Genomic DNA, 27,479 nt, shown 5'->3' on the forward strand with positions numbered 1-27,479 from the left:
TAAGACCTAGGCCCGGGACCGATTTACTTTTTCATTTTGATGTCCCCAGAGGCCAAAAACACCATTCATTCAAATGTTTATATATGTATATATATATGTCCATCTATCTATAGATGGATAACTTGAGATTTTTTGTCCAATTTTGATAAAATTTGGTTTGAAGTGTAAGGCGGGATAAACTTGAATGAGTTCACGAACTAGCATGATCGGACCATGGGAACGGGGTTTAACAGGGGGTTTTATGGGGTGAAAATGGGTTTTTCTCATTTTTCCCTTAAAAGACAAAATTTATCAATTTTTCTCCAGATCTTTTTAAAGAGCTTAAAAAAACAAATAATTTAGTATATAGAAGTGTTTTTGTACGGTGATTGGTTACGGAGAAAATTCAAAAAATTGTTAATTTAAAATTCCCATGTTATTCTTATGGATAATATTATAATATGTTGTAGTTGGCTTGTTTGTATTTTGATCAAACTTGGCGGATTTATTCATTTCATACTAAGCTATTGTTGATATTTTAATAAAAAACACACTTCATTAGTTTACCTGTAGCAGCTAACCTAGGTACTCGTTACATAAATGTTAATTTAATAGATTAATTGAAAATCAATCCAGGTAAATGGAAATTCGCTTAGTTGGCAGGTTTGCTGCAGCGGGGGTATTATATTTACTTGTTATTTACAATGTTTATATTCAGTTTCCAGTTAGAGTTCAATTCTTAACAGTTTTAAAATGCTAAGTTATAATGAATGTTTATTAACCTCCTCAGTTTTTATTCAATTAAGTACCTACTACAAGTGATAACACTAAACATGATATGTTGATTGAATGTGTTCAGTTCTTAGAGCATTTAAAACAAGACATTTATGTTGTATACTATAGGAATTTAGGAGTGATTGTAGCTATCTTTTCAATAATTAGAAATGTGTTTTAAAAATGAAGTATCTTCTTGTTGTGCCACTCAAAGACTTAAATTGATTTGTGTAGCCCAATCCATGCGTTGGGGTTTGCATCAGTGTGTGCTACTACAGGAGTAGCTTTGCTCTATGTTGGCGTCAACCCATTGACCACTATGCTTGGGATTACAAACCTCGTACTTTACACATCAGTCTACACACCACTCAAGAGGATAAGTATCCTCAACACATGGGTCGGATCTGTCGGTAAGTGAATGCCTAAAAGATTTTAATAAAATATTTTATAGCTTTAGATATTTTACATTTCTAGATATACATATTCATAGTGGATATAATACTTGACTACCATTCAAGACAGGAATTTGATACAGAGAAAAGTCTATAAAATATTTAATTTTTCCCCCACGGTTGACAAATATATCCAAACCCATAATGGTTGTGGATGCTGCATACGAGAAGCAGATAAATGTCCGCTGATTGCTATTTAGCGTTCAGTAACCAAATGGTTTGCGCTACTACGATGCTACTTTTCAGTCCTCTGTAGAAGCGCTGTGTCCTTAAACGTATCAAACATCATTTTAGATCAAATATTGTTCAAATTTACCATATTTTATGTTTAAAAAAAAATTTGTTTGATAAATAACAAAGCCCCTTTTTTATTCTTGATGTATTCGATAGGTGAACCTTCGATGGTAACATCGGTGTTAACCAACAATGCAACGATAAGATCGTCGCAAAAACATCAATGTTTTTAAGGCAAAATCATCGATAAGCATTTTTTTTTCATTGTGAGTTTTCTGTTTGCTTTTTGCCTCAGCTAATTAATCTAGCTATTAACGGGACATTCTAGATTGGTAGTTTCTTTCACATTTGCAAGATGAAAATATCGGTCTTAATTGATTATTAGGGGTACTTGTGTGATTTTGCACAAAATAAGATTGAACTTTCTTCTTGTATGAATGGATCCATTCAATTAGTAAAGTAGTAAGTCAATATAATAAGGTATATGATACAAATCTATATAAGCTGAAATACACTGTTACTTTTTCTAACAGTCCTTGTGGCATCAAAGTATTTTAGAATCTTTTTCCTTGGAGGACACAGGTTTTAACACGTTTGCTGCGTTTTATATTTTTGTGCATTAATCCAATAGTGCGTTACGAAATCTATAGGTCTCGTCCGCTATGATTACCCTGGCGCGATACGAGACCTCGAGATTGGGTTGCACAGTAAGTTTACGCATCATAACCATAACCTCAAAAGAAAGGAGAGAGGGTGCTCTGTGTTTGTTTATGTGAAATTTTCTTTAAAACGTATACAATTCAGTTATGTAATAACATACTGATTAATACTTTGATAGTAGGCAAAAAACAGAGATGTTCGACAAAACATTGCGTGTTGCGCATCTGTGTTGCGAAAATATTGACTATTGATGCTCGCCCCTACTGTAAAGACATGTTGTAGATAGACTAAGGAGTCATCTGTTATGTTTATTGGAAGTGGAAATGTATAAAAAAAGTGCCTGAAATTAAGATACATATTTTTAATTTTACAAATGTGTGCCAGTCTGGGTAGGATTAATGGCTCAAAAGTACAACTGTTTCAAAATCCTTCTATTTGTTCCTAGTTGGAGCGCTGCCCCCTCCCCCCCTAACTAATGGGATGGGCTGCATGTTCTGAGAGCATGGGACCTGGAGCATGGGTCACAGCAGATCTCCTGTATGTTTGTCTAATGGTCTGTCTGTGTTGTTCTAGTTGGAGCGCTGCCCCCACTGATGGGATGGGCCGCATGTTCTGGAGCCCTGGAGCCAGGAGCTTGGGTCCTAGCGGGGTTGCTGTATGCTTGGCAGTTCCCACACTTCAACGCTCTCTCCTGGAACCTGAGACCTGACTACTCCAGAGCTGGCTACAGGATGATGTCTGTCACAAATCCAGGTGAGTTTATTATCCAGACTTTACTTATTTGTAGAGATGGACGGGATTTAATTTTTAGTTCGGGACGGGATTTTTATTTCCTTCCCGATTTTTGGAACGGGACGTGACGGAATTTTTTCCTGTGCATAAAAAAAGACTTGAGTAGGGCCTATTGCAGTTACAAAAAGACATACAAAATCAATTTTTACCGTTTGTGGCACTGATCTATAAAAAAACCAAAAAATGGGTAACAATTTACAGGTACCTATAGAAACTTGTGACTCGCGGTCGAAATGACTGGCGGTCACGGTGCGATCGTCAAAATGACCGCGGTCACGGGGTGATCGTCGGTATGACACGCGGTCACGGGGTGATTCGCGGTCACGGCATGATCGTCAGTATGACTCACGGTCACGGCGCGATCATCGGTATGACTCCGCGGTCACGGCGCGATCGTTGTTATGACTTGTGGTCACAGTGCGATCGTCGGTCCATGAATCGTGGTCACGGCGTGATCGTCCAGGGTATCTACCAGTCGGGAATTCCGGGAAATTCAGGTTAAAGTTGGGGATTTTGAAAGGTTGGGAAAAGTCGTGAAAAAGTCATGAATTTCGTCCGAAAGTCGGGAATAATCTAACCTTTCAAAATTAGGGATGAACGGGTTCCAAAACTTTAAAAAAATGTTCTGGATCTTATATTCTTGATCATTGGGACGGGATTACATTTGAGGGGTGTGGGATGAATCGAAAATGCATCGGAATTCCAATTTGATTCAGTGATGATCAAAATAATGATTTGAATCATGGGCATTCAGTATCCATTTACGTTTTTGAATGAGTATCCATATACGTTATTGAATCAGTATCCATATACGTTATTGAATCCGTATCCAAAACGTTTTTGAATCAGCGTCCATACGTTATGGAATCAGTATCTATATACGCTATTGAATCAGTATCCATATATGTTTTTGAATCAGTATCCATATACGTTGTTGAATCCGTATCCATAAGATATTGAATCAATATCTATATACGTTATTGAATCAGTATCCAAATACGTTTTTGAATCAGTATCCATACGTTATTGAATCAGTATCCAAAAACGTTTTTGAATCAGCATCCATACGTTATTGAATCAGTATCTATGTACGGTATTGAATCAGTATCCATACATTTTTGAGTCAGTATCTATATACATTATTGAATCAGTATCCAAATGCGTTTTTGAATCAGTATCCATACATTTTGAGTCAGTATCTATATACGTTATTTAATCAGTATCCAAATAAGTTTTTGAATCAGTATCCAAATACGTATTTGAATCAGTATCCATACGTTATTGAATCAGTATCCATACGTTATTGAATCAGTATCCAAACACGTTTTTGAATCAGTATCTAAATACGTTTTTGAATCAGTATCCATAAGTTATTGAGCCAGTATCTATATACGTCATTGAATCAGTATCCATATACGTAGTTGACTGTTACATTGATACTGTTACTTTGACTATCAGTATCCATATAACTTATTGACATTATTCAGATGATTGACATTAATTATATAAGTTATTCACTGAGATATTGCTTAGCCATACAAGTTATTACCATCCAAGTACATGGCATACACTGAGACATTGCTTCGCCATACAGGTTATTGCCATCCAAGTACATGGCATACACTGAGACATTTCTTAGCATACAGGTTATTGCCATCCAAGTACATGGCATACACTGAGACATTTCTTAGCATACAGGTTATTGCCATCCAAGTACATGGCATACACTGAGACATTGCTTCGCCATACAGGTTATTACCATCCAAGTACATGGCATACACTGAGACATTTCTTAGCATACAAGTTATTGCCATCCAAGTACATGGCATACACTGAGACATTTCTTAGCCATACAGGTTATTACCATCCAAGTACATGGCATACACTGAGACATTTCTTAGCATACAGGTTATTGCCATCCAAGTACATGGCATACACTGAGACATTGCTTCGCCATACAGGTTATTGCCATCCAAGTACATGACATACACTGAGACATTGCTTCGCCATACAGGTTATTACCATCCAAGTACACATGGCATACACTGAGACATTGCTTCGCCATACAGGTTATTGCAATCCAAGAACAGAAAGTAAAGTAAAGAATTGGACTTGGGGGAGCGAGCTGGTGTAGTGGTTAGAACACGGGACTTCAGTCCCTGAGGTCCCGGGTTCGATCCCCGCCAAGTCACCAATGGATTTTATCCAAGTGATAATGCCGCAACCCCTAAGTCTAGCCTGAAGTAATGTGAAAAACAATCCCTGGCTCAGGCCTAGCGTCCTAGGAAAAAAAAAATCCAAGTATATGGCATACACCTTGATATTGCTTCACCATACAGGTTATTGCCATCCAAGTACATGGCATACACTGAGACATTGCTTCGCCATACAAGAAGTTATTTGTAGTTCTGATGCTATCCTCTTTTTTTATCAATGTAAACCAATTGAAAGATTCAGTATTTAAATCTTACAAAGGTTTTTATTTGTTTACACCCAAACATATCTTTATTTATAAAATCAATAAAATAAAACTAGTGTACCTGTTGCTTGAAATCGAGCAATTGTCCAGTACCGGTATTATAAAGAAGTTATTTTAAAACTACAGTAATAACAGTCATAATTTTCGATGAGTTTAAAAGAAGCTCACTGACATTTCCAGATATTCTGGTTCTTCTAATGTATGATTGAAAACAGATACTTCACTCCACTGACAAGTATGAATAGAAAAATTCCATGTTGCTTCAAATCGAGTTACATCAACATTTTTTTAAATCGAATCGTTGCTTTGAATTGAAATGTTTTGCTGCTTCACACACCCCCTACATTTAATAAGGGATTTTCTCGGCATGTGATTTGTTTCGATTGTCAGTGATTTCGCTGCGTCGCGAGTGACAACATATGTTGACGAAGGTACCGTGACCGCGAGACGGAAAAAGGTGTAGTAACATTGAGAATGGACCGAGTTTTTGGTCCATATAATATATATTGGTTTTTGGATTTATATAAAAATGGTAATGAAAAATCGGGAAAAAGTCGGGAATTCCATTTGAGAAATCTGGTAGACACCCTGTCGTCGTTATGACTCCGCGGTCACAGCGCGATCGTCGTTATGACTCGCGGTCACGGTGCGATCGTAGGTCCAATAATCGCGGTCACGGCGCGATCGTCGTTATGACTCCGCGGTCACGGCGCAATCGTCGAAATGACTTCGTCTCCTGCGTTTGCAGACCTATTGCTCGCAATAGCGGCGTCATCGGCACTCGGGAAGCGGCAAAATCGCCGACGATTGGACCAAATTCCGTCCCGATAATCAGGAATATTTTTTTCCCGAAAATTTCGGGACCCGTCCATCCCTACTTATTTGTTTAGTGGCATGTTCAATGATTTTTTGAAGGCATGTTCCTTAATTAGTTACTTTAAGGTTTCTCCACAAGAGCTACATAGGTTAATTTCAATCACCTTTTGTGTACGGGTAAACCAACCAAAGTTCTTAAGTAATGAATGACTTATTATTTCAATCAATCAATCAATAAAATCTTTATTCAATATTAGTACTCTGTACATAGAATGGTGTCAATATTAATTAATACTAAGATACATTATAACTAAGATTGGTTAATACTAGGGCTGTCAAAACAAAAGATATAGTTATATGCATGAAAAGAAAAACTGAACTAAAAACTTTCTTTACACATCATTTTTACATGGGAATTCGGAGAAAGAATATAATGTTAAATCAATAAGATATTTTTTTAGTTGATATTTGAATTTATTAATATTTTTCTCAGATTTAATGGCTTTTGGTAACATATTATAAAATTTTGACCCCATATACATTGGCTTTTTTTCATAAAATCCAAGTTTATGTTTGTCAATGCCAATTCTATTCCTGAATCTTGTATTATAATTATGAGTATCTCCAACAAAATGAAGTTGGTCCTGACGGTTTTTTACAGAAATTATAGTTTCATAAATGTACATTGCATATACAGTCATGATACCAATTTTAGAAAAAAAGAGTTTTACCGATTCATTATAATTTAATTTTAATATAATCTGAATTGATTGTTCCTGAATTTTTAGTATTTTGTTCAAATTTTAAATGGATTTTTGCGGGCTTACAAGTACTGTATTTAACAATGGAACTATGGCAATTTTACGGTAAAGATTTATTAACACTTATATGCTTAAATTACAAAAATGAAATCAATCAGATAGACCTAGCTAAACCTATATATTTCTTAGATTATTTAAATTTACAATAATTCTACTTATACATCTAACTATAGTAGACGCTCCCTAATCTAAAACGTTCAAGACTTATTGAAAATGTTTTTTTTATACTGTCCAGGCTTGTGTCGCAGAACTGCTCTCCGGTACACAGCTCTCTTAGTGCCATTGTCTGTGTCAGCGTCACTACTGGATATGACTAACCAATGGTTTGCCTATGCTTCTTTACCTCTCAACTTGTATTTCCTGCTGCTTGGTGAGTAAAACGTAAGCTTTTTGTAGTGAGTATGTTGAGATATTGCAAAATCCCTTTTCCTCTTTACTTAGTTTGTAGTGTTAAGGTGTAGATGTATAGTATGTGTATGTATGTGTGTGTAGTTGTGGTTAGGTAATGTATGGATTGGGCCTTAACATAGTCTTGTTGGAAAGGTAGAGCTGGACGGTCAAATTCTTTTGGTGTCTGATTCTGTTAAGGTGTTAGACATCAGAATTGATTCTCAACTTAATTTTCGCCCACATGTTAGTTACATGTGTCAGAGAGTTTCAAATAGATTTACACCGATGAAATGGATACTATCTGAAACTGCTAAGCTAGAATTGATCAAATCAAAAGTCTTCCCTATAATTAATTCACAAAGCACTTCCATCATTTGGTGAATTTCTTACTCATGACTGTAGAGTTCTTCTTAGGAGGTTGCAAAACCGAGCCCTAAGGTTTGTCTTCAATCTGAAGAAGTTTGATCATATATCTACCTATCGCAAACAGGCTAAGGAGCTCTCTTTGGAAAAAAACAATGTTTTCTACAAACTGTTTTGATTGTTCACAAGACACTGCCTTCTAATTTGCCTCCCTATTTGAAAATGAAACTTATGCCTCGAACATCAGCTAGGAAATGCTGTACTTGGCAGGACGGCTTGCTTGAAATGTCGAGAGTGCGGCGTGAGATAGGTAAAAAGGGGTTCTTATAATTTGGATCCCAGGCATACAATACCCTCCCAAGAAATATGAAAAGTCTGTCATGTAATTCATTTAAGGTCAAATTAAAAATAGTTTAGTTTCACCTTCTGTTTGTAATTATTGTGTAAAATATACAAGTTGTCTTGAAAACCAGTTTTGACTGAAGACCATTTTAAATAAAGGCATTTTATAATGAATATTATTATGTTGTATTAACCGTGGTTTTCAGTTTATCCATGGTCTCCTTCCCCCCCCTCCCCTCCCCAATCCGGATAATCGAGGTTCTACTGTATAACTAGAAGTGTGTGGATATCCTAAAAAATCTAGTTGAATTCCAACCCGAGCCCAACTTTTATATCTGTCACAATCTGATAAACAAATTTTTCGGATAGACTATAATATGTTTTGGACTGGAAACAAAACCTTCATAATCATCAATTCATCATTAGTTTCCCTGGACGTAATTCCAATACTACGTCCACCAAAAACAGTGGTTGGTGAGCAATTTCTATGACTGACAAAATAAATAAAAACCAAAAATTCATAATATGAGTGTCGTCACCATGAAAAGTAATAAAATCAACAATCAAACATTGACATTGTAATCTATACTTATTTAATACGCAATCTGGTTTTTTGTGACAATTACTCCTCTGAAACTACTGAACCGATTGACATGTTTTTGGTGTCATTGGAAAGAGTGTGACGTGAAGTTGTGCAGGCAACTTTCTTTTTAGGGAAATAATTAGAGAGTGGGGCCCTGGGGCCCTTTAAAGTTTTGTATTTATCCATAAGATTAACATGGGAAACAAACATTGTTGTGAAACTCCAGCTGTTATCAGAAATTAATAGTGAGAACAAGAACATATGTTAATCGTTAACAGTCAATAAGTTTGCTAATTTAACATTTTGCTACAAATATTTACTGACTTGGTTGAAATGAAATATTTACTATTTGAATTTGGGTTGGCGTAAATATTACAATGGAAAATAGCGAGAGCCTGGATAATTTGATATACTAAAAAGCAAACTGAATTAACACTGTGCTGCAACTCTTAGCAATCATTGAAAGAGCCGATTTGCAAACTATGGAAACATAGGAAATTCATAGAACACCACCAAGGAGAAGAAATGGAAATTAAAGATTTACAAGGAATGTTGATTATAGACATAGACACAGACATATTTTCTTTGCACATAACATTCTTTACATGTGTTACATACAGAATAGGTGCATTGTCAGAGTTAAAATTATCAGGATATAAAAAATAAAATAGTAATCAAGATAATAATATAAATTAACAAAATTTAATGATAAAACTATTCTAAACTAAAGGGGTATTGTGAAAATCTGCAATTAGGCCTAAATTAAAGGCTCTGTCAATTAAGAGTTCACCTATTTTATCTTTAAAATTATTTTCATTTAACAATTTATAGTTTGCAGGCAGCACATTGTACAGCCTCAGCCCAGCATATAGTGGACTTTTTTCATAAAGGGTCAAATGGTGCCTTGGAAATCTAAAAATGTTTTCATTTCGAGTATTATATCTATGGTTGATTTGAATTGATTCTGGGAGGTCGTTTTTAGCTGAATGAATGTAGTTTAGTGATTCCAAAATGTACAGTCCTGTTAGGGTGTGGATTTTTAAATTTCGAAAAAGGTTTTTGCATGAACTACGTGGATGAGAGCTGGTCATAATACGGATAATGCGTTTTTGTAGCCTGAATATTGATTTGACTCCGGTAGCCTGACCCCATAAGATTATACCATACCTCAATACTGATTCTACATAAGCATGATAAACCATTTTCAGAGTTTCTTTAGGAACACAGTCCCTTAAGTGCAGAAATACAATTGACATGGATCTAAGTTTACTTTTTAATTGATTCAGATGTACATCCCATTTTAGTGGTTCATCTATGTAAACACCTAGAAATATCGATATGTTATGTACATCTTAAGTATTACTATATTCCTTGAGTCGAATCTTTGATGTCATAAGAAATTATGGCTGTTATTCGTTTTAATACATAATACCTAATACCTTCGTTTTAATGCCTGTAATACTTAGCAATTGCTCGAATTCGAGCAACAGGTACACTAGTAATGATCGATAGGCTACGCTGTATAACCTATGTTACTGCATTACGATGTGTCAGAAACTTGGTAGTTATTTTTAAACCCAATCAACATATTAGACATAAGAAAAGATTTAATCCAAGCTATTAACTATCAAAGTATTGCTAGATAGAAAATTTCAACTTTGTATTTATTTTCTTACCCACGGGTTTTACTTTTGCCTAGCCTAAAATATTTGTGAGCTCAAAGATCAAATCAAATCAAATGAAACAGAAATAAAGCGAAAAAAATCTACCAAGTTCAAATGAAAGTCAATTTGTGTTAGTTTCCTGTTACTAGGGGTTGTAACGCCAATTAAGCATATATCCATTGTATGATATATATTCAATGCTAAAAACCGCACATCTCTAGTAATAAATTGAATTGAATTTATTTTAATCATAATCTAGTAATTAAATTAATTGTGTTACGTAAATGGTTTGTACCAGTATGTTAGTGACAAAAATATATTAGACAACCACTAATGACACCTGTTCAGTTTATGTCGGTTAAAGCCTCAAAGCCAAGGCCTCAAATCTTAAATCCACTAATTCTCATTTAGGAAGTTTGTGTTTTAAATGTCCTATACTTTCCACTCACTCAGTTTAAATACACTTTATTCACACCCATACTAGTATGTCATGTCGCATTCCTTATTCTGTAAAACCAACATGTTACTAAATGGTGGAAGTATGTGGTTTATAATAATCCTTAAATTTGCTTCCAGAAACTAGTTGGCTAAAAACTAGTACACCAAGTTGGTGACATCTTAAAGCTGTACAAGAACATACTATTTTAGTAATCGTCTTCAGAAGACCGTGAATTTTAAAAACTTGAAACAGCCCATCGATGGAAGTCAAATACAAATGAATCAATACGTCAAATATGTAAAAAATTTGAAAACCAGCTAATTTTGTCGTATGTAACTGGCAGAAGTTAATTACCTAGTTTTAAAATGTTAGCAAGTTGTGTGTTACTATGTGATTTGTGTTCCAACCATGATAGTTTTGTGTTGGGTTTTTTTTTTACTGGCAGACGTTTGGAAGAGAATGACTACAATAGTATGTTCTTGTACATTCTGAAGATAGCATCAACTTGTTGCTGAAACTAGATGCTGAAAGCTATTTTTAGAGATATCATAAAGCAGGAATTTATTTTAATATTAATTGTTAGTCCGGAGGCTATTACACTAACAAAATTGTATACCCCCGCCGCAGCAAACCTGCCGTCTAAGCGAATTTCCATTTGTCCGAATTGATTTTCAATTGATCTATTTAAATAACATTATTAGGTTTAACGAGTACCTAGGTTTGCTGCTACAAGGAAACTAATAAAGTAGTGTGTTTTTAGTAAAATATTGATAGCTTACTATAAAATAAATAAATTTGCCAACTTTGATCAAAATATATCCATAAACAAGCAAACTTCAACATTTTACAATATTCTCCATAAGAATAACATGGGAATTTTAAATTTACCATTTTTTTAGTTTTCTCCGTAACCAATAACCGTACAAAAACACTTTGATATACTGAATTGTTTGTTTTTTTAAGCTCTTTAAGAAGGTTTAGAGAAAAATTGGGAAATTTTGTGTTTTGAGGGTAAAAAGTGAGAAAAACCCATTTTTACCCCATAAAACCCCCTATAAAACCCTGTTCCCATGGTCCGATCATGCTGGATCGCGAACTCATTCAAGTTTATCCCGCCTTACACCTTCAAACCAAATTTCATCAAAATCGGATAAAAATTACTCAAGTTATCGTGTTCACGGACACATATATATATATATAAATCTATATATATACCTATATATATATATATATATATATATACATATATAAAAATTTGAACGAATGGTGTTTTTGGCCTCTGGGGACATTAAAATGAAAAAGTAAATCGGTCCCGGGCCTAAGTCTTACCATGAGACCTACGGTAATAGCTACTTCCCTATAGGGAAATTCGCTAATATGATTTGGAATCAGTAGTTGTACTCCTTACTAACCACATATTTATGTCAACACCTTATTGCAAGTATAAAATTGTAAATATTTGTATTGTGTGAGCAGCTTGGAGGTTCCATCGCAAGTCAGACAGTTCTAGTTCTCGCAAGCTTTTCCACTTTTCACTGATACAACTGCCAGTTTTGATGCTGCTTTTGCTGTTTACCAAGAAACACTGGTACACAAAGTGAGTATTACATTCTCAGTCCATCCCTTGTAGAAGTGCTTTATTTTAAATCTGAAGTTATTTTTAAAAAATCCAGCATGAACTTACCATTACACTGAATAAATTCACTACTTACGCATTTTACCTAAGGAAGATGATACCATAATTGCGTGAGATAACCTAGTCGTTGCCATGATCACAGTGGGAGATGATCAAAATGTTTCTGTGATTGTGAACGATAATCCCAATGATGCCGTAACCCTTGAGATAATCCAGGATTTGGCCACGATCGCAGAAGGCGATTTCAAACGACTGCGGGAGATGTTAGGTATTTGGCCGCGATCGCATGAGTTGATGATGATGTGTCTGTGGTCGCGGGAAAAGATTATGATAATGTCTACTCGACTACAGATGTCTAAGATTTTGCCGGTATCACAGAGAACAAAGATTATGTCTATCATCGGGAGACGGTCTACACGACCCCGGGTGATATCCAGTTTTTTGTTACAATCGCAGAAGACAATGATGATGTTTAAACGACCATGTATGATATTCAGGATGTAATAAATATAATCATGGGAGGTGTGACGATGATGATGTCCACAAAGCCGCTTGAGATGTTCATGATATCGCGGAAGACAATAATTTTATCGTGACTGCCTGTGATAAACTCGATTTTGCTGCAACCGCGGGAGACCATGACAAATTTGAAATTTTCTCTGACCACGGGTTATGTTCAGGCTTTGGCCGCGAGGTGTAGTAATATGCATTTATATGTCATGATGAGATTGAGATAAGTGCTTAATAGGCTACACCCAACTTATGATTAGGTGTGAACTGATTTTTTTACAGGTAAGGTAACCGATTCAGACATGCTTTAAAACTCTCGATAGTTATAAAAGGGTTATGTCGTTAAAAATTAGTTGGAAGAAAACCATTCCTCCAATACTTAAATATAAAATTTGTAAACCCTTCTTATGTAAATACTATACAGGTGCATGTGTAACTCACTGGAGATATTTTTCTTGATCGCAAAATATTTTACCTACGACCGTTTTATAAAGTAGCCGTTTCAGTTCAGTTCTTAGAATTGAAAAGTTTCACATAACAGCATCGTTTACTTTCATAACAGCGTAGTTATAGTCATAACAACTGCTCTATTTCTTATTCAGATAAAAATTAAAAGATCAAAAGAAACTAAACTGTTTTTAATCAAGACACAAATACAAGACAATATTATTAAAGAAAGTAAAAAAAAACATATGGTTCAATAATAATTAAATAACCATAGAGGTTGAACATCTTTCCCTTTGAGTTTTTTTTTTTCAAAGTTTATTCAGGAAATCGTTTGGTTGGTCTTATAATTCTGCCTCTTGATGATTTTTTAATTGCAGCTTCTTGATTGGGAATTGTTGATCGTGAAAAAGATTTACTGTACTCTTAGGGGGGTTCTAGATGGAGTAGTAGTTGCTTTTTCAGTAGTATTTGATAGGGACGAGTTGGTTTGAGTAACAGTAGTAAATGGCAGAGTATCTTTGATGGATAAAGGAATTGGATTGCTCTGTTTGCTTGTATTACCTTTGTAAGGCAAAAGGTGGTGTCGATTCCTTCTCAACGTAGTGTTTCCTGTCTTAACCCAGTATGACCTTGGTTCTTGTCCTAAGCTGATAATAATCCCCTCTCTTTTTAAGTCTTGGACCCATACTTTTTGACCTACATGCAGCGATGGAAGTTCTCTTGTAGCGTAGCGTCTATCGTAGTTTCTCTTGTAAGATGCTCTGTAAGTATCTTCTTTTTCCTTTAGTTGAGAGAGATTGGGTTTGATTTCAAGTTGTTTGGGTAAAACAGGCAGGTTATCTCTTAATGATCTATTGTATATTAGTTGAGCAGGACTGTATCCATTTGTGGATAGGGGTGTATTGCAATAAGTCAGGATAGCTAAATACGGATCTTCTTTGTTTTTCTTTAGTACACTTTTTGCTATTTTGACTGCAGCTTCAGCTGTTCCGTTACTTTGGTGGTAGATTGGGCTGCTCGTCACAAGTTTAAAGTTATAGCTTTGAGCGGACTTTTTGAATTCAGTGTTTTCAAGACCAGTGTATCTGGTAGCAAACTGTGTGCCACAATCAGATCGTAGCTCAATTGGTATACCGTGACGGCAAAATACAGATTTGAATTTCTCGATTATTTCAGCAGTTGACAGGTTTTTTAATGTAGCTATTTCGAAATAACGGGAAAAACAGTCAGTGATTACTACGAACCATGTTCCTTCGAGTTTGAAGAGATCTATCGCTACCTTTTCCCAAGGACGAGATGGAAGCTCGCTTGGTAAAAGGGGTTCATGATGTTGTGTTCTATGTTTTGTACATTTTGGACAATCATTAACATATTTTTCAATATCAAGTGTAGGGGTGTGCGAATAGTGATTTTCAACCTCGAGCCGAGCCGAGCTTTTTCAAAAATTTTCGAGCTCGAGCTTTTTCGAGCCGAGCTTTTTCTAGCGTCACCTTATCTAAATTATTAAACTTTTTTTCTTAAAAAAGTGCATAATAATAATGTTCAGTCAATTTTTAAATAAACACAATGTTATTTTAATATGTTTAAAAACATTGAGAATTGTCAAGACATCAAATAGTAGATAATCATGATAAGAACTGAACTGAACTAAATTAAGATGCAAGAAATAAAAGGATAATTGAATGCCTGATATGCAGTGCAGACTGAGACAATCAGATTGTCTTTCATAACAGAACAGCAACGCGACCTTGAATGACGACAAAACAACTAGCAAGACGATTACATTATTATGTATATTGTAACTACTACTATGAATATTTAATTCTATTTTGTATTAAAAAATAAATAACTTCTTGATCAGCATTGTACGTGTTATTAAATTTACGGAAAGTAAATAAAAGAAACGTCTTTTAACACTTAAAACATATATTTACGCTTATACTGTTACTCACAAGACGGTAAATATACAAAAACGATGGTAAGTGGTGATCGATTTCGATTGGACACTCCAATCATCATCAGACCCAATAGGCGAATGACAAGAATCTTGAATGGCGTCCCTACTTATACCCTATTGGCTACCGGAAGCACCGGCCAATACATTTTTATAAGTACAACTGGAATCAAAATGTATTTGTTCATTAATCAACTTATTTCTATCTTTACATTTTTCCTTATAAATATACAATTCCTCCCAAGCATTCATTACATATCCTTTCTTACAATTCTTTAAAATATCTAGACTATCCTCCATTTTTCCTAGTGAGTGCCCATTTTGTAACAGGTGTTGTGCGACATTTGATCTTTCCGGTTTGTTGTTCCTCCACGCAGATATGTGGTTTTTGAAGCGGTTTACGAAGTTCACAGTCTGTCCAATGTAGAAGCTATCACAATCGTTACAATTGATTTTATAGATGCCCGAAGTGTCAAATTTGTTACAATCTTCTATTTTTGGATGCAGTATTTTACTCATGGTGTTCTGAGTCCTGTAGGCTATTGAAACTCCGTATTTCTTGAATCTGTTAGCAGTCCTTTGTGTTGTAGTCCCCGTGTAGCTAAATGTGATATATCTGGTGCTTTCCTCTTTTATCTCTTCTAATGTTGTTCTGCTGTTTAGTGTATTCTGTCTATCGATTTTTCTCCTCGTCTTCCTTGCGATGTCCTCTATCGTCTTGGTTCGAAATCCATTCACTTGGGCGATCTTCTTAATGGTGTCCAGTTCTTTTTTCCTATTGGCTTGGCTAAGTGGGATCTTATAGGCTCGGTACAGCATAGATCTAAAGGCTGCGGTCTTGTGGATTGTCGGATGGATAGACTTGTTGTTGATTGTAGTGTCCGTTTGCGTAGGTTTCCTGTAGATGTCAAACTCTATCTTGCTGTCTTTTCTCTCTAATGTGAGGTCCAGGAAGTTGATCTTTTTGTTTTCTTCAAACTCGTTGGTAAAGGTGAGGTTTGGGTGGTGGCTGTTTAGTGTCTGCATCATCGTTTCATGCTCCTGCTCCTGGGATTGTCTGAAGATAACAAGAATGTCGTCTACATATCTAACATACAGTTTTACATCATGATTCTTTCTTAAATTCATTAACATTTCTTTTTCCTGGTGCTGTAAAAATATTTCTGACAAAATTGCCGAAAGTGGACTTCCCATAGCTAAACCATCTGTTTGTTCGTAAAATCTATTGTTAAATCTAAAATAATTTTGCTTCAAAACAGTCACAAGCAATTTTACAATCTGATTGACATATTCATCGTCTAAACTATTCTGCAAAAGCCTACATTTAACAAGATCTACAGTTTCTGATACAGGTATGTTTGTGTACAGATTTGCGATATCAAATGAGACTAGCCTACTATTCGAATCTATATCTATGTTCTTTACACGTTCAACAAATTCATAACTATTCTTTACATTGTATACATATTCTAATTCTAAATCATTGCTGAGCTTACTTGCTAACAATATTGAAACATTGTAGGTAGGAGCACATTTAAAGTTAACTAATGGTCTGATGGGTACATTCTTCTTGTGTATTTTTGGGATCCCTTTCATCACGGGCGCTTTAGAATTTAGGATGTTCATCTTCTGTCGATATTCTTCGGGAATCACTCTGGTACTACCAGAGAAATTCCCAGAGTTGATTCTACCAGTTGAGATTCTACAGAGTTGATTCGTCTCGAGCCGAGCCGAATAATGAAAAGCTCGACCAAAAAGCTCGAAGATTCGAGTATTCGCACACCCCTAATCAAGTGACATTCCCGGCCACCACATACTATTGTTGGCCCTAAGTCGACATTTAGTAATTCCTAGGTGACCTGTGTGTATTCTTGTCAACATTTCTTGTCTAAGAGTTTCCGGGATTATGAGACGTTCTCCTCTAAGCAACAGTCCGTCACAAGAAGATATTTCATCCCGAACTGTGAAGTATGGCTTAAGATTATCGGGAATCTTGGTTTTATCAGGCCATTCAGTTGAGCAGTAAGATTTAATTAACCTGAGTTCTGAACTAGCCCGCTGGGCCGAGGAAATTCTATCAAGAACCATGTCAGTTACATAGGCAATGTTTCTTGTTACTGTGTGGATGGCCAGTTCAACTTCCTCATCCAAATCATAATTCTCATTAGTTGCTACAGGGCTTCTTGATAGACAATCAGCAGTTGCTAAATGTTTGCCAGGAGTATATGTAACATTGTAGGAATATCTCATCAGACGAAGTCTGCGCCTTTGAAGACGGGGTGTCATATCATTGATCTCTTTAGTAGTCAAAATACTTACCATAGGTTTGTGATCTGTTTCCAACATGATGAGCTTGCCCACAATATAGTCTTTAAACTTGTCACAGCTCCATGTTAAAGATAGAGCTTCTCGTTCAATGTTAGAGTAGTTTTGTTCAGTTTCGCTCAGAGTACGTGAAATATAAGAGATCGGTTTCCAATTTCCATCTGTTTGTTGTTGTAAAAGTACTCCACCCAAGCCTTGTGTAGAAGCGTCAGCAGAAATCATAGTTGGTTTATCCTTGCCATAGAATGCTAGTTGAGGTGGAGATGCTAATTATTCTTTCAGTTCATTGAATGCTTTCTGTTGTTCAAACCCCCAACACCATTCGTTTTTTCTACTTAGAAGGTCGGTAATGGGTTTTAGTATATCTACTGTATGGGGGAAAAGGGAGAGGATATACTTAACCCATTCAGGTTAAATGACAATGACAAATCTAATTACAAAGTTGTTCTAAATAAGTTTGACGATAATTTCCTTCCAAAAAGAACTTAATTTTTGAACGGGCTAGGTTTCTAAAACTTAAACAGGGTTCCATACCGATTGAGAACTTTATCACAGACCTTCACAATCATGCAATAAACTGTGGTTGGGGTCAGATTGAGGAGGAGATGATTCTGATGGTTTTGATTATTGGTATTCAGGACGAATCACTAAGTGATCGTCTTCAACTTGAACCAGAATTTGAAACTTAACACAGCTATTAACACTATCCGTAGATCTGAAGAACTAACAAGACAGAAACAAACACTAAACTTGGCTGACATAGCATTAAACTTTTGTTAGGTATGCATTTGCCAATAAAGTTAACCATGCCAAGTAACCTTTGTACATCCAAAATATCTGTTGGAGGTGCCATTTGTCTTATAGCTTCGACTTTGGTCTCATCGACTTTGATTCCTGATTCGGATAGATGGTGACCTAAGTACAGTAGGTTAAGGAGGTTTGAGAAAACAAACATTTGTCTCTGTTTTAAGGTGAAGCCTGCACGTTCAAGTTTGGTAAGTACTTCTTCTAAGAAATAGTCATGTTCTTCTTGAGTTTTCCCCCAAACAATTATATCGTCCATGTGCGCAAGTGCATTCATTTGACCTTTAAGGGTTCGATTCACGCATTCCTGGAATACTTCTGGGGCAGATGTTATTCCAAAGGGTAGTTCCAGAAATTTAAAGCGTCCAAACGGTGTCAGAAACGTTGTCAAATCTTGGGATTCTTCGTCCAATGTGATCTGCCAGAATCCATTATTAGCATCAAATTTAGAGTAGCATTTTGCTTCTGAGATTTGGGCAAGTGTTATGTCAATGGGTTGAATAGGATAGTATCTTCGTCTGACGCATCTGTTTAATTTAGTAAGATCCACACAGATGCGAACTTTGTTAGAGTGCTTCTTTGGTACAACAACCATTGGAGAGCACCAGTCTGTGGCATGGTGTACCTCAGCAATCACCCCCATTGACACCATTCTTTCAAGCTCTTCTTTAGTAGATTCCCAAAGAGGAAGAGGAATCCGACGAGGTGTGTTGAATGCAAATGGATTGGCGTTATTTTTCAGTTCTACTTTGTATTTGACATCAATAGAACCTAAGCCTTCAAACAATTTTTTTTTTTTTTTCAAATAATTTAGGGTGTCTGTTATACCAGTCATTACAGGATGGCTGTATTTCATTGATTCGAGCAAGTAACTGCAAATTTTTTATTGCAGGTTTACCTAGAAGCCCCCTAGGCTGGGAAGTGCCCTTAGAAACATATATAGTCTCATAACATGTTTTGTGATTATGTGATAGTTTGACTGTAGCAGTTCCCAAAATTGACAAAGCTTGACCATTTGCGCCACTAAATGTTTTGGATGTGGGATTCAGTTTGATATTCTTGTTCAATTTAAAGTCGGAAGGCAAAATCCTTACGTCTGCTCCTGTATCAATTTTGAAAAGAACATCATCACTGTCGTTCATATTGAACACTACAGACCATGGATCATCACGTACGGTTTTGTCAACAGAGCCAATTTGAGGGTCTATGTACTGAGAGCAAAAATTTTCGGTGGGGTTTTCAAGGGGAGAATCATCATATTCAATTTGACTGACTTTGTTTGATTTGCAAACATTTGGGAAATGACCGACTTTTTTACAAAACCCACATGTGTATTGTTTAGCTGGACAGTTGAATCTTTTGTGTAAAACTGTCGAGCCACACCAAAAACATCTCTTTTCGACATTGGACAGGCTGTTATTGACATTAATTGGCTTAAAGTATTGACTATTGTTTGATTTATTTGGAGAAATGTTTGATTTACTTAAATGTTGAGTGTTTTTGTTTGGAAACTAAACTGTTTTTAATCAAGACACAAATACAAGAAAATATTATTAAAGAAAGTAAATAAAAACATATGGTTAAATAATAATTAAATAACCATAGAGGTTGAACAACAACACTGGTAACGGACCAATGAGGTTCAAAGATTGAGAGAGAATAAGTCAAATTGTAATTCTATTTAATTCAATTTGTTTATTCACGGCAGAAGCCATTGTACAATAATACCATTACATGTGGGAGATAACAAGCAATAATAAATACTAAATAATACAATAGGTGAACACAAGATGCATTAAATAGAACATACAAAATTAGTAACAGGTGGACTATGAACAAAAGAAGCTAGCATTACAAAAAGATATGCAAGAGAATATCAGGTAATGTGCGAAAGGCATAATAATAATAATACTGAAAGAGAAACAAGATGCATTCAAATCATAATAGCAAGACATGTAATAATATTAATAAATAGTGCCATACAATAGTGAGTAAAAATCAGACTCTGGACAAACCAAAAAAAGAAAGAAGCTAGCATTGCAAGTAATAGTTAAGTAATGATTCGAACTTCAACTAATCAGCTGTTCAGGCTAATTTAATTGTTGAGTGGTGCAATTAGTGTTTGGCACATGTTTCGTTGCATCACTGTCAGCGGCAATGAGAGGTAATAAACGAAAACACAACCTCTCTTAGGAGTTATGAGTAGTTATTTTTAGTAATTAAAACACTGTTGTAGGTAAAGTAGTGTATGCAACTCGCGTAAATAGTGTTAACGACACTATGTTTACGCAATTGTGTCTTAAACTACAGTAGAATCTCTTTAATCCGAACTGGGACCGGGGGTAGTTCGGATTACAGAACATGTTGTTGATTTTACTTAACAATAGCTATAATGTGGCTAAAATGGCTCTTAATTGTTACAGGAACAGTGAAAAATGCTTTATAAAGTAAAATACAGTGTTTATTTAATACAGTAGTAAACATCGTCAATTAACAGTAATGTAAATTTCAATAGAAACAATTACAAACACAACGTATACAATAAATAACTACTGTACTGTGTTTAGAGTACAGTTCAGTATGAGGCGTTCTGATTAGTGGACGTTCGGATTACAGGGGTTCGGATTAAAGAGGTTCTACTGTACTATACTAACATATTTTTCAAATAATAATTTGTATGCTAATGTGAAATGCAATATTTATTTCAAATAAAAATATTAATAAGTTATTTATTTATCGTTGGAATAGATATATTTATTATTTGTATTTGACCACACTTATTTTCAGTACACATGGTTTTTTAATTATATAAAATGAATTATTGTTTTCATCTATTGTAAACTTAGTTCTTGTTTCAAAATAAATTTATGTTGGCCTACTTAAACAAAAAAATTCAACTCAAAATTCGGCTCGATCCTCAGGCTCGCACACCTCTATTAATTTATTTTACTGTTTTTCTTTATTACTAATTTAGATGGGGATGCACCTTTGTGTATTTTTACCCAAATATGAACGATGGATGAGTAAAGAATTAGGTGTTTAGCTTTGTTACAGGACAAGACCAGTTGCTCCTATAGTTAAAAAGCCTAATGATCAAGGATAGCCGGTTCCAATTTTTTAAACCATCTGGTCTATATACCCGGTACAGATATTCAGATATTGTATCTGAATTTGTCCAATCCAGAATATTTCAATAGGGCAACTATTTTCTAATTATAAAAGAAAGTAATCTTCAGCTTAGTACCATAGACAAATAGAATAAATTTAGACCGTCAGCTGTGCTGCGGTTAGCATAAGTTCTGGTGTCCACTGCTAGGTTTGCCGTGTAGTTAAGGCGCACACCGCTGCAGCGGCTCCTGTGCTAATCGCCTGCAGTGGTGTGCGCCGTAACTACATGGTACTCCTAGCGGTGGGTGCCGGAGCCTTCCTTTGACAGTCTATATTTATTATGTCTATGCTAGTACTGAATGTCTTGTCACTTCATTTGGAGGTGTCAATATGAACAATACACTTAACACACACATGGAAATTAAAAATATAAACATTTAAAAGACAAAAATTTGAAATATAACTGATAGTAGGCGGGAGACAACACCTGAACCAGAATCATTTCTATTGATTCAAACTAATAGAGAGGCTGTGGAAAAAAGAATGTTAATCACATAAACATTATAATTAATGACAATAAATCAGCTGCATTATGTTGCTTTATTAAAAAAAAACAAGCTTATTAACTTAATTATTTTTGTTGTTTACTAACAATGCATTAACAAGTTATTTTGCCTGCATTATAAAAACTTATACATTTTTTAATACTTTCCAGGAAAGAGGAAGAGACCAAAGTGCAAGCAGCTGTTGTATCAGAGTCCCTTCCCCTCACTCTACCTTTTGTTGTCAAACCTACGTTATGACAAGTTCACTCTTAGACATCGATACTTGTACATTGTGTTGTAGCAATATGCAACATGTTGAAATTTTACTTAGAACTATGTGTGATATTTAGGAATTATAAGATGTTATTTATTTGTAAATAACAACTAGTAAATAAATGTTAGAATTAGTTATTTTCTTTTCCTGACTACTTTAAATGTGTCGTTTAACGTCAGTGGTAATTTAAAAGTCAAAATCTTAACGCATTTTAATTCAATTTGTTAACTCTGATAGTATGAAAGACGTTTAAAGGATAAAGGGTTTTAAAAGACAACTACTCAATTTTACTCAACAGTATGCTATTTATTTGTATTAAGCATCTCTAGTATGTTTATTTAAATTCAATAATATTGAAACTTGAAAATTTATGTATGGTCAAAAACACCTTTTACCTTCCCCATAGCAGCAAACCTAAGCACTCGTCAAATCTAATATTATTTAAATATAAGTCTTATTAATGGAAATATATTTTAGCAAAAATGTAATCAGACAAGTTGAAATTGGCTTAGTCAGCAGGTTTGCTGTGGCAGGGGTATTTTTAGTTGTTTTGGTACAGATTCAAATCTAGCAAGTGAGACACAGCTTGTGCCTAGAGCAGAGACCCTTTATTATATGGGCCCAGGGACACAAGGAAAGAGTAAAATGGGTACAATTATCTCTCTGCCGAGAGCGGGCTTCAAATTTTTGTATCATTCATTCATATGTCTTTATTTTTTGCGTTAAATTTTACAAACTATAAAAAGGCTATTAAATAATGAAGTAAAAACATCATTGACTAAAATAATAATTTCTTGATCGGAATAATTGTAGGTGTTGTAAAATTGGGATGAGCATCGATAGGTCAACCATCGATGGTAACATAAAGTATCAATCATCGATGGTAATTGGTAACATCAGGTATCAACCATCGATGTGCCAATTACATCAAGTTGCGAAAACATTGATTTTTCCAGGGCAAAATCATCAATATCAATTTAAGCTTGTCTTGTTTTATATTTTAATTTTAATTTGTATAAATTATCTTTATATATTATCTTATTTTTTGCGTTCAATTTGACAAACTATTAAAAGGCTGTTAAATAATTAAGTAAAAATATCATACTAAATAACTTCTTCATCAGAATTGTAGGTGTTGTTAAATTGGGAAGTGCATCGATAGGTCAACCATCGATGGTAACATAAGTATCAATCATTTGATGGTAACTATCAACCATCGATGTGTCGATTACATAATTGCAAGGGCAAAATCATCAATATAAATTTGAGTTTTTCAATTTTTTCTTGAGGCAGTAAACTGTTAACTTACAGCTTAAATTAAACGGATAATTAATCTAGCTACTAGCTAGAGCTAGGCGTTCTAGATTGGCAATTTTTTTTTCAAATTTGTGGATGACAACCTTCCCCTCTCACACGTATACAATCTGTTAAAAAATGTCCAGTTCCTCTCGAAGCAGGTGGTTCGACAGGAACTGGACTTTTTTTAAATGGATTGATATGACAGAGAACATTAAATGACAAATTAAATTAAAAAGTATATCGGTCCTGGGTCTAAGTCTTACCGTGCCACCTACGATAATAGCTACCTCCTTTAGGGAATTTTTCTAAAACTGCTCATTTTAAAGTACATTTATAGCAAACTATACAACTTTATTTAATTTCCTAATCAGAGGTACAAAGGTGAATGAAACACTTGTAGCATTGCCGTAAAGTATAATCTCTAAGCAAGCTCTGCTGGGATTTAAGCACACAATGGAGGTCCTAGAGGTGTAGAGTGGATGTTTTGTTCTTTAGTCTTAATGGTTTTAATATGAAGCTCAACCACAGAGTAATCTAGTAATAGTGAAAACAACTGGCAACCACACAGATTTGGTCCTCCGATATAACATTTCAGGCACCATCTTACACATACTCTGGCTCCTCACAGATGGGAAGTGAAATTCGTTGAAATTGCTGACCCTTGCGCTCATTTATATTAGTTTGTTACAAAAATACTGACATTCGTACAACTATTTTTTTTGTTTTTTATGTTTTTATATAGTAAAAAAAAATCAAAGATTACAAATATCAAAACATAAGAAATGCAAAAGCCAATAACTTTTGACGTGCGAACTAAACCTATATACAACTCAGACTAGAATGGATTTGCCGAATCAAACTAACACACGAGAAGAAAGTATAAAAACTAAATCGGGTAAAAAATTTCAACTATAAGTACAGTTTTGTAATACACACATTGGGGGGCGATGTGTCAGCACAAATTGATTTGATATAAAAATATATAGGGATGAACGATCTAACTATGTACAATAAGGGGAAGAAATGTCAGTGGTCATGCCTACCAGGGAACATCACCACTGGCAGCTTCCTGATAACTGGCAAAACGTTGTGAGATTTATACAATATACAAATGTAAGGATAACACTTACAGTTTTATCAACTTTGAAACTTAAAATCGAGTAAAGATATAATGTCTGTTAGGCCTTTTACATAAATGAAAAATTATGTGACCGACATGGAAAAACTACATCGGAAAAAAACTACTGCTGCTTACGCCACACCAGAATTGAGATCAGAGTATCACAAGTCCACAAGAGAGTCCTTACAATAGCGGCACACCTCACACATCGTGACTGGTCAAAGTCCCTCAGTTACATAGTAACATTTAACACTCAATGGAAACTTAGTTACATGTACGAATTACGAATTAAGTATTTATAACACGGTACATACAATAGATATTGTCAATTTTAATGTAAAATGGAAATATTCATATTTGTGTTGCAAACAAGTCAATTTCAGAAAAGTTAAATGCACTAAAAGTTTGAAACTTTATATGTGCAGGTCTGAAATAGTCGAGTTTGTTATGTATTATTGCCTGTATATCACAAGAGAGACTAAATGTAAGGGGTACAATTATGCCATTTGATGGCCAACGACTTTTAAGCCTTAAGGTCTGGGACCATCAGTTTCACACGTATTTTAGTTGAGACAGATTTATTTACATTGAATCTCTCTCAAAGACACAAAAGATTTTATAGTTACTATTTTAACAACACTAAAATCAATGTGATATTCCTTATAAAAATTATGACAGATTGTTTCTTTGATAGTTTTTTTAAAATAAATGTGTGTTGAATCTGCTTGATAACAGTTTTTACAGGTTTTGTATAAAAGACTATTGTAATGAAACATGTCAAGTTAAACCTCATGACGGTATATAAAAAAATTAAAATATTTTAAATAATTTTGCTTAATGCTTGGTTATTATAACAACTATATATAATTTGATGCGATAACAATTATGTTAAACTTGGGAGAACGAACAAGAGTTTTCAGATACATGCAATCAGACTTTTGAAGTTTGATTCTCAGGACTCAAACATCTTGAGTAAGTTAGACTTATAAAAACATGTGCATAAGAAAATTTACAAACGAAAAATAATAGAACCCAGCTTAAACAAAACATGAAAATGATTAAACCTGAAGCAAGTAATGTAATCAAATTATATAATATAATAAACTTAAAAATTAAATTTAAGTAGGGTTATATGAAAAAAATAAACTAAACCTACAGTTTTGATTTATAGCATTTGTATCTATATTCATGAAAGTAAAATCAAAGATGAGTGTATCAAGATATTGTATCTTTTACGGCTAAAAATCAAATAAGTTAACTTTATGATAAAATCAAAAGTTATCCGTATTATATACATATCATGATGACGACCTTGGAGTAGTAATAATACTACAATAAAGAGCTTAATTATACATTCCACTTTGCAAACAACACATAATATGAAAGTAACCTAAGGGCGAGTGAGCACACTGCCTTGAGCTAAAATTGATTTGAACAATGATCATTTTACAAAGAATATCTGTTATTTTGACTAAATAAATTCCAAGTATAAAACAGCCATATTTGCATTGTACATTAACAATAACAGGTTGTAAGTATTTAACACAGACAGGGCGGCGCTGGTGTTTAAAGCAAATCAAAAACAACTTTGAAGCAACAGACATGGATTTATAACAGTAGGCCTTGCCTACTACGCCATGCTGAATGTGTTATGACCTGTAGTGATGTTCCCCATCACATGTTTGGGGAATTATGTATAGGGGCGGACAACATCTTAAATGGTCAACAAGAAACTAAATGTATGAAAAAGGATAAAGATTAAAATAAGTTTTGAATCAGAAAATTTGTTAAGGATTTCAAAAACACAACATAATAAAAATGAAAATGTCTTCTTGATTTAAAAAAATGTTGTACCCTTTATTTTATTGAAGTCAAAAAGGAGCCCTAATGTATGAAACACAGTATTTTATCACAGTCTTAACATTCTACCCCTAAATTATTAAATACCGTTCACATGCTTTCAATTTAAAGACCAACCTGTCGACTCGTAATGTACAAGGAACAAAATTAAACCAAATAATCTAGAATAAAACTAAATGTTACCGTCATTATAAATAAACCTTCTTGAACACAGAATCCACATTGAAACAACAACTTCCCACTTAAGCACTCACTATTACACGAGTCGACGATATATGGACATTTAAAGCTTAAACATTTCCACAGAACCCTGCATTAACAGTCAGTAGAAACACAGGCATTTGCGCGTGTGACCAGTCACGGGGGAGGGAGGACATGAGACGGGTGAGGTGCGCGGTGACGAGCGCGTTGCGCGCCGCTAGTTGTCCCACCCGTTCTCTTTTATCATGTGGGCCAATTCGATGATATATTTGCCCTCCTTGTATTTCTGGCTTGATTCAAATGCATGTTCCTGCAATCAAATTAAGCATATCAATAAAACAGGCTGAGGAAGTAGGCTATAATCCCAGAAATCCCATAGGGACAGGCAACATAAAGTTTTATGGCTTTCTATTTGCTCCAGAGGGTACACAACCACCTATCTTTGGATAGAGAAAAATATGAATCAAGACTGAATATATATTTTTAGTTAAACTTCATCACTTCATTATTACATAAAAAGTTGACTATGATTTAAAAAAAAAAACCAAGCAGGTACAAGAAAGTCTGCACCAGACATAGTATTCCTTTCCAGTGTGTTTTTTTTTTTT

At 34.7% G+C, this 27,479-nt stretch overlaps 2 protein-coding genes across 10 annotated transcripts in view; one reads left to right on the plus strand and one right to left on the minus strand.

Annotated features, from left to right (window-relative positions):
• LOC128987365 (protoheme IX farnesyltransferase, mitochondrial) overlaps positions 1-22,535 on the plus strand; it is a 47,161-nt gene extending 24,626 nt beyond the window's left edge. For 4 of the 6 annotated variants that reach the window (XM_054408174.1, XM_054408176.1, XM_054408173.1 and 1 more), the window contains exons 5-9: positions 988-1,163; positions 2,673-2,852; positions 7,243-7,377; positions 12,265-12,385; positions 22,288-22,535. In XM_054408174.1, the coding sequence (XP_054264149.1) occupies positions 988-1,163; positions 2,673-2,852; positions 7,243-7,377; positions 12,265-12,385; positions 22,288-22,375 (700 nt within the window). In that variant the 3' untranslated portion in view covers positions 22,376-22,535. Of the gene's footprint in view, positions 1-987; positions 1,164-2,672; positions 2,853-7,242; positions 7,389-12,264; positions 12,386-22,287 lie in introns of those variants that run through there. The other 2 variants (XM_054408177.1, XM_054408178.1) reach the window with 2 other exon arrangements.
• A 1,549-nt stretch (positions 22,536-24,084) lies between these two features.
• LOC128987366 (protein yippee-like 2) overlaps positions 24,085-27,479 on the minus strand; it is a 119,919-nt gene continuing 116,524 nt past the window's right edge. For all 4 annotated transcript variants that reach the window (XM_054408180.1, XM_054408179.1, XM_054408181.1 and 1 more), the window contains one exon: positions 24,085-27,181. In XM_054408180.1, the coding sequence (XP_054264155.1) occupies positions 27,089-27,181 (93 nt within the window). In that variant the 3' untranslated portion in view covers positions 24,085-27,088. The remainder of the gene's footprint in view (positions 27,182-27,479) is intronic.

The sequence above is a fragment of the Macrosteles quadrilineatus genome, unplaced genomic scaffold (assembly GCF_028750875.1).
Source record: "Macrosteles quadrilineatus isolate MER2022 unplaced genomic scaffold, UCM_ALF_1.0 Scaffold_2__2_contigs__length_208266976, whole genome shotgun sequence".
Lineage (NCBI taxonomy): Eukaryota > Metazoa > Arthropoda > Insecta > Hemiptera > Cicadellidae > Macrosteles > Macrosteles quadrilineatus.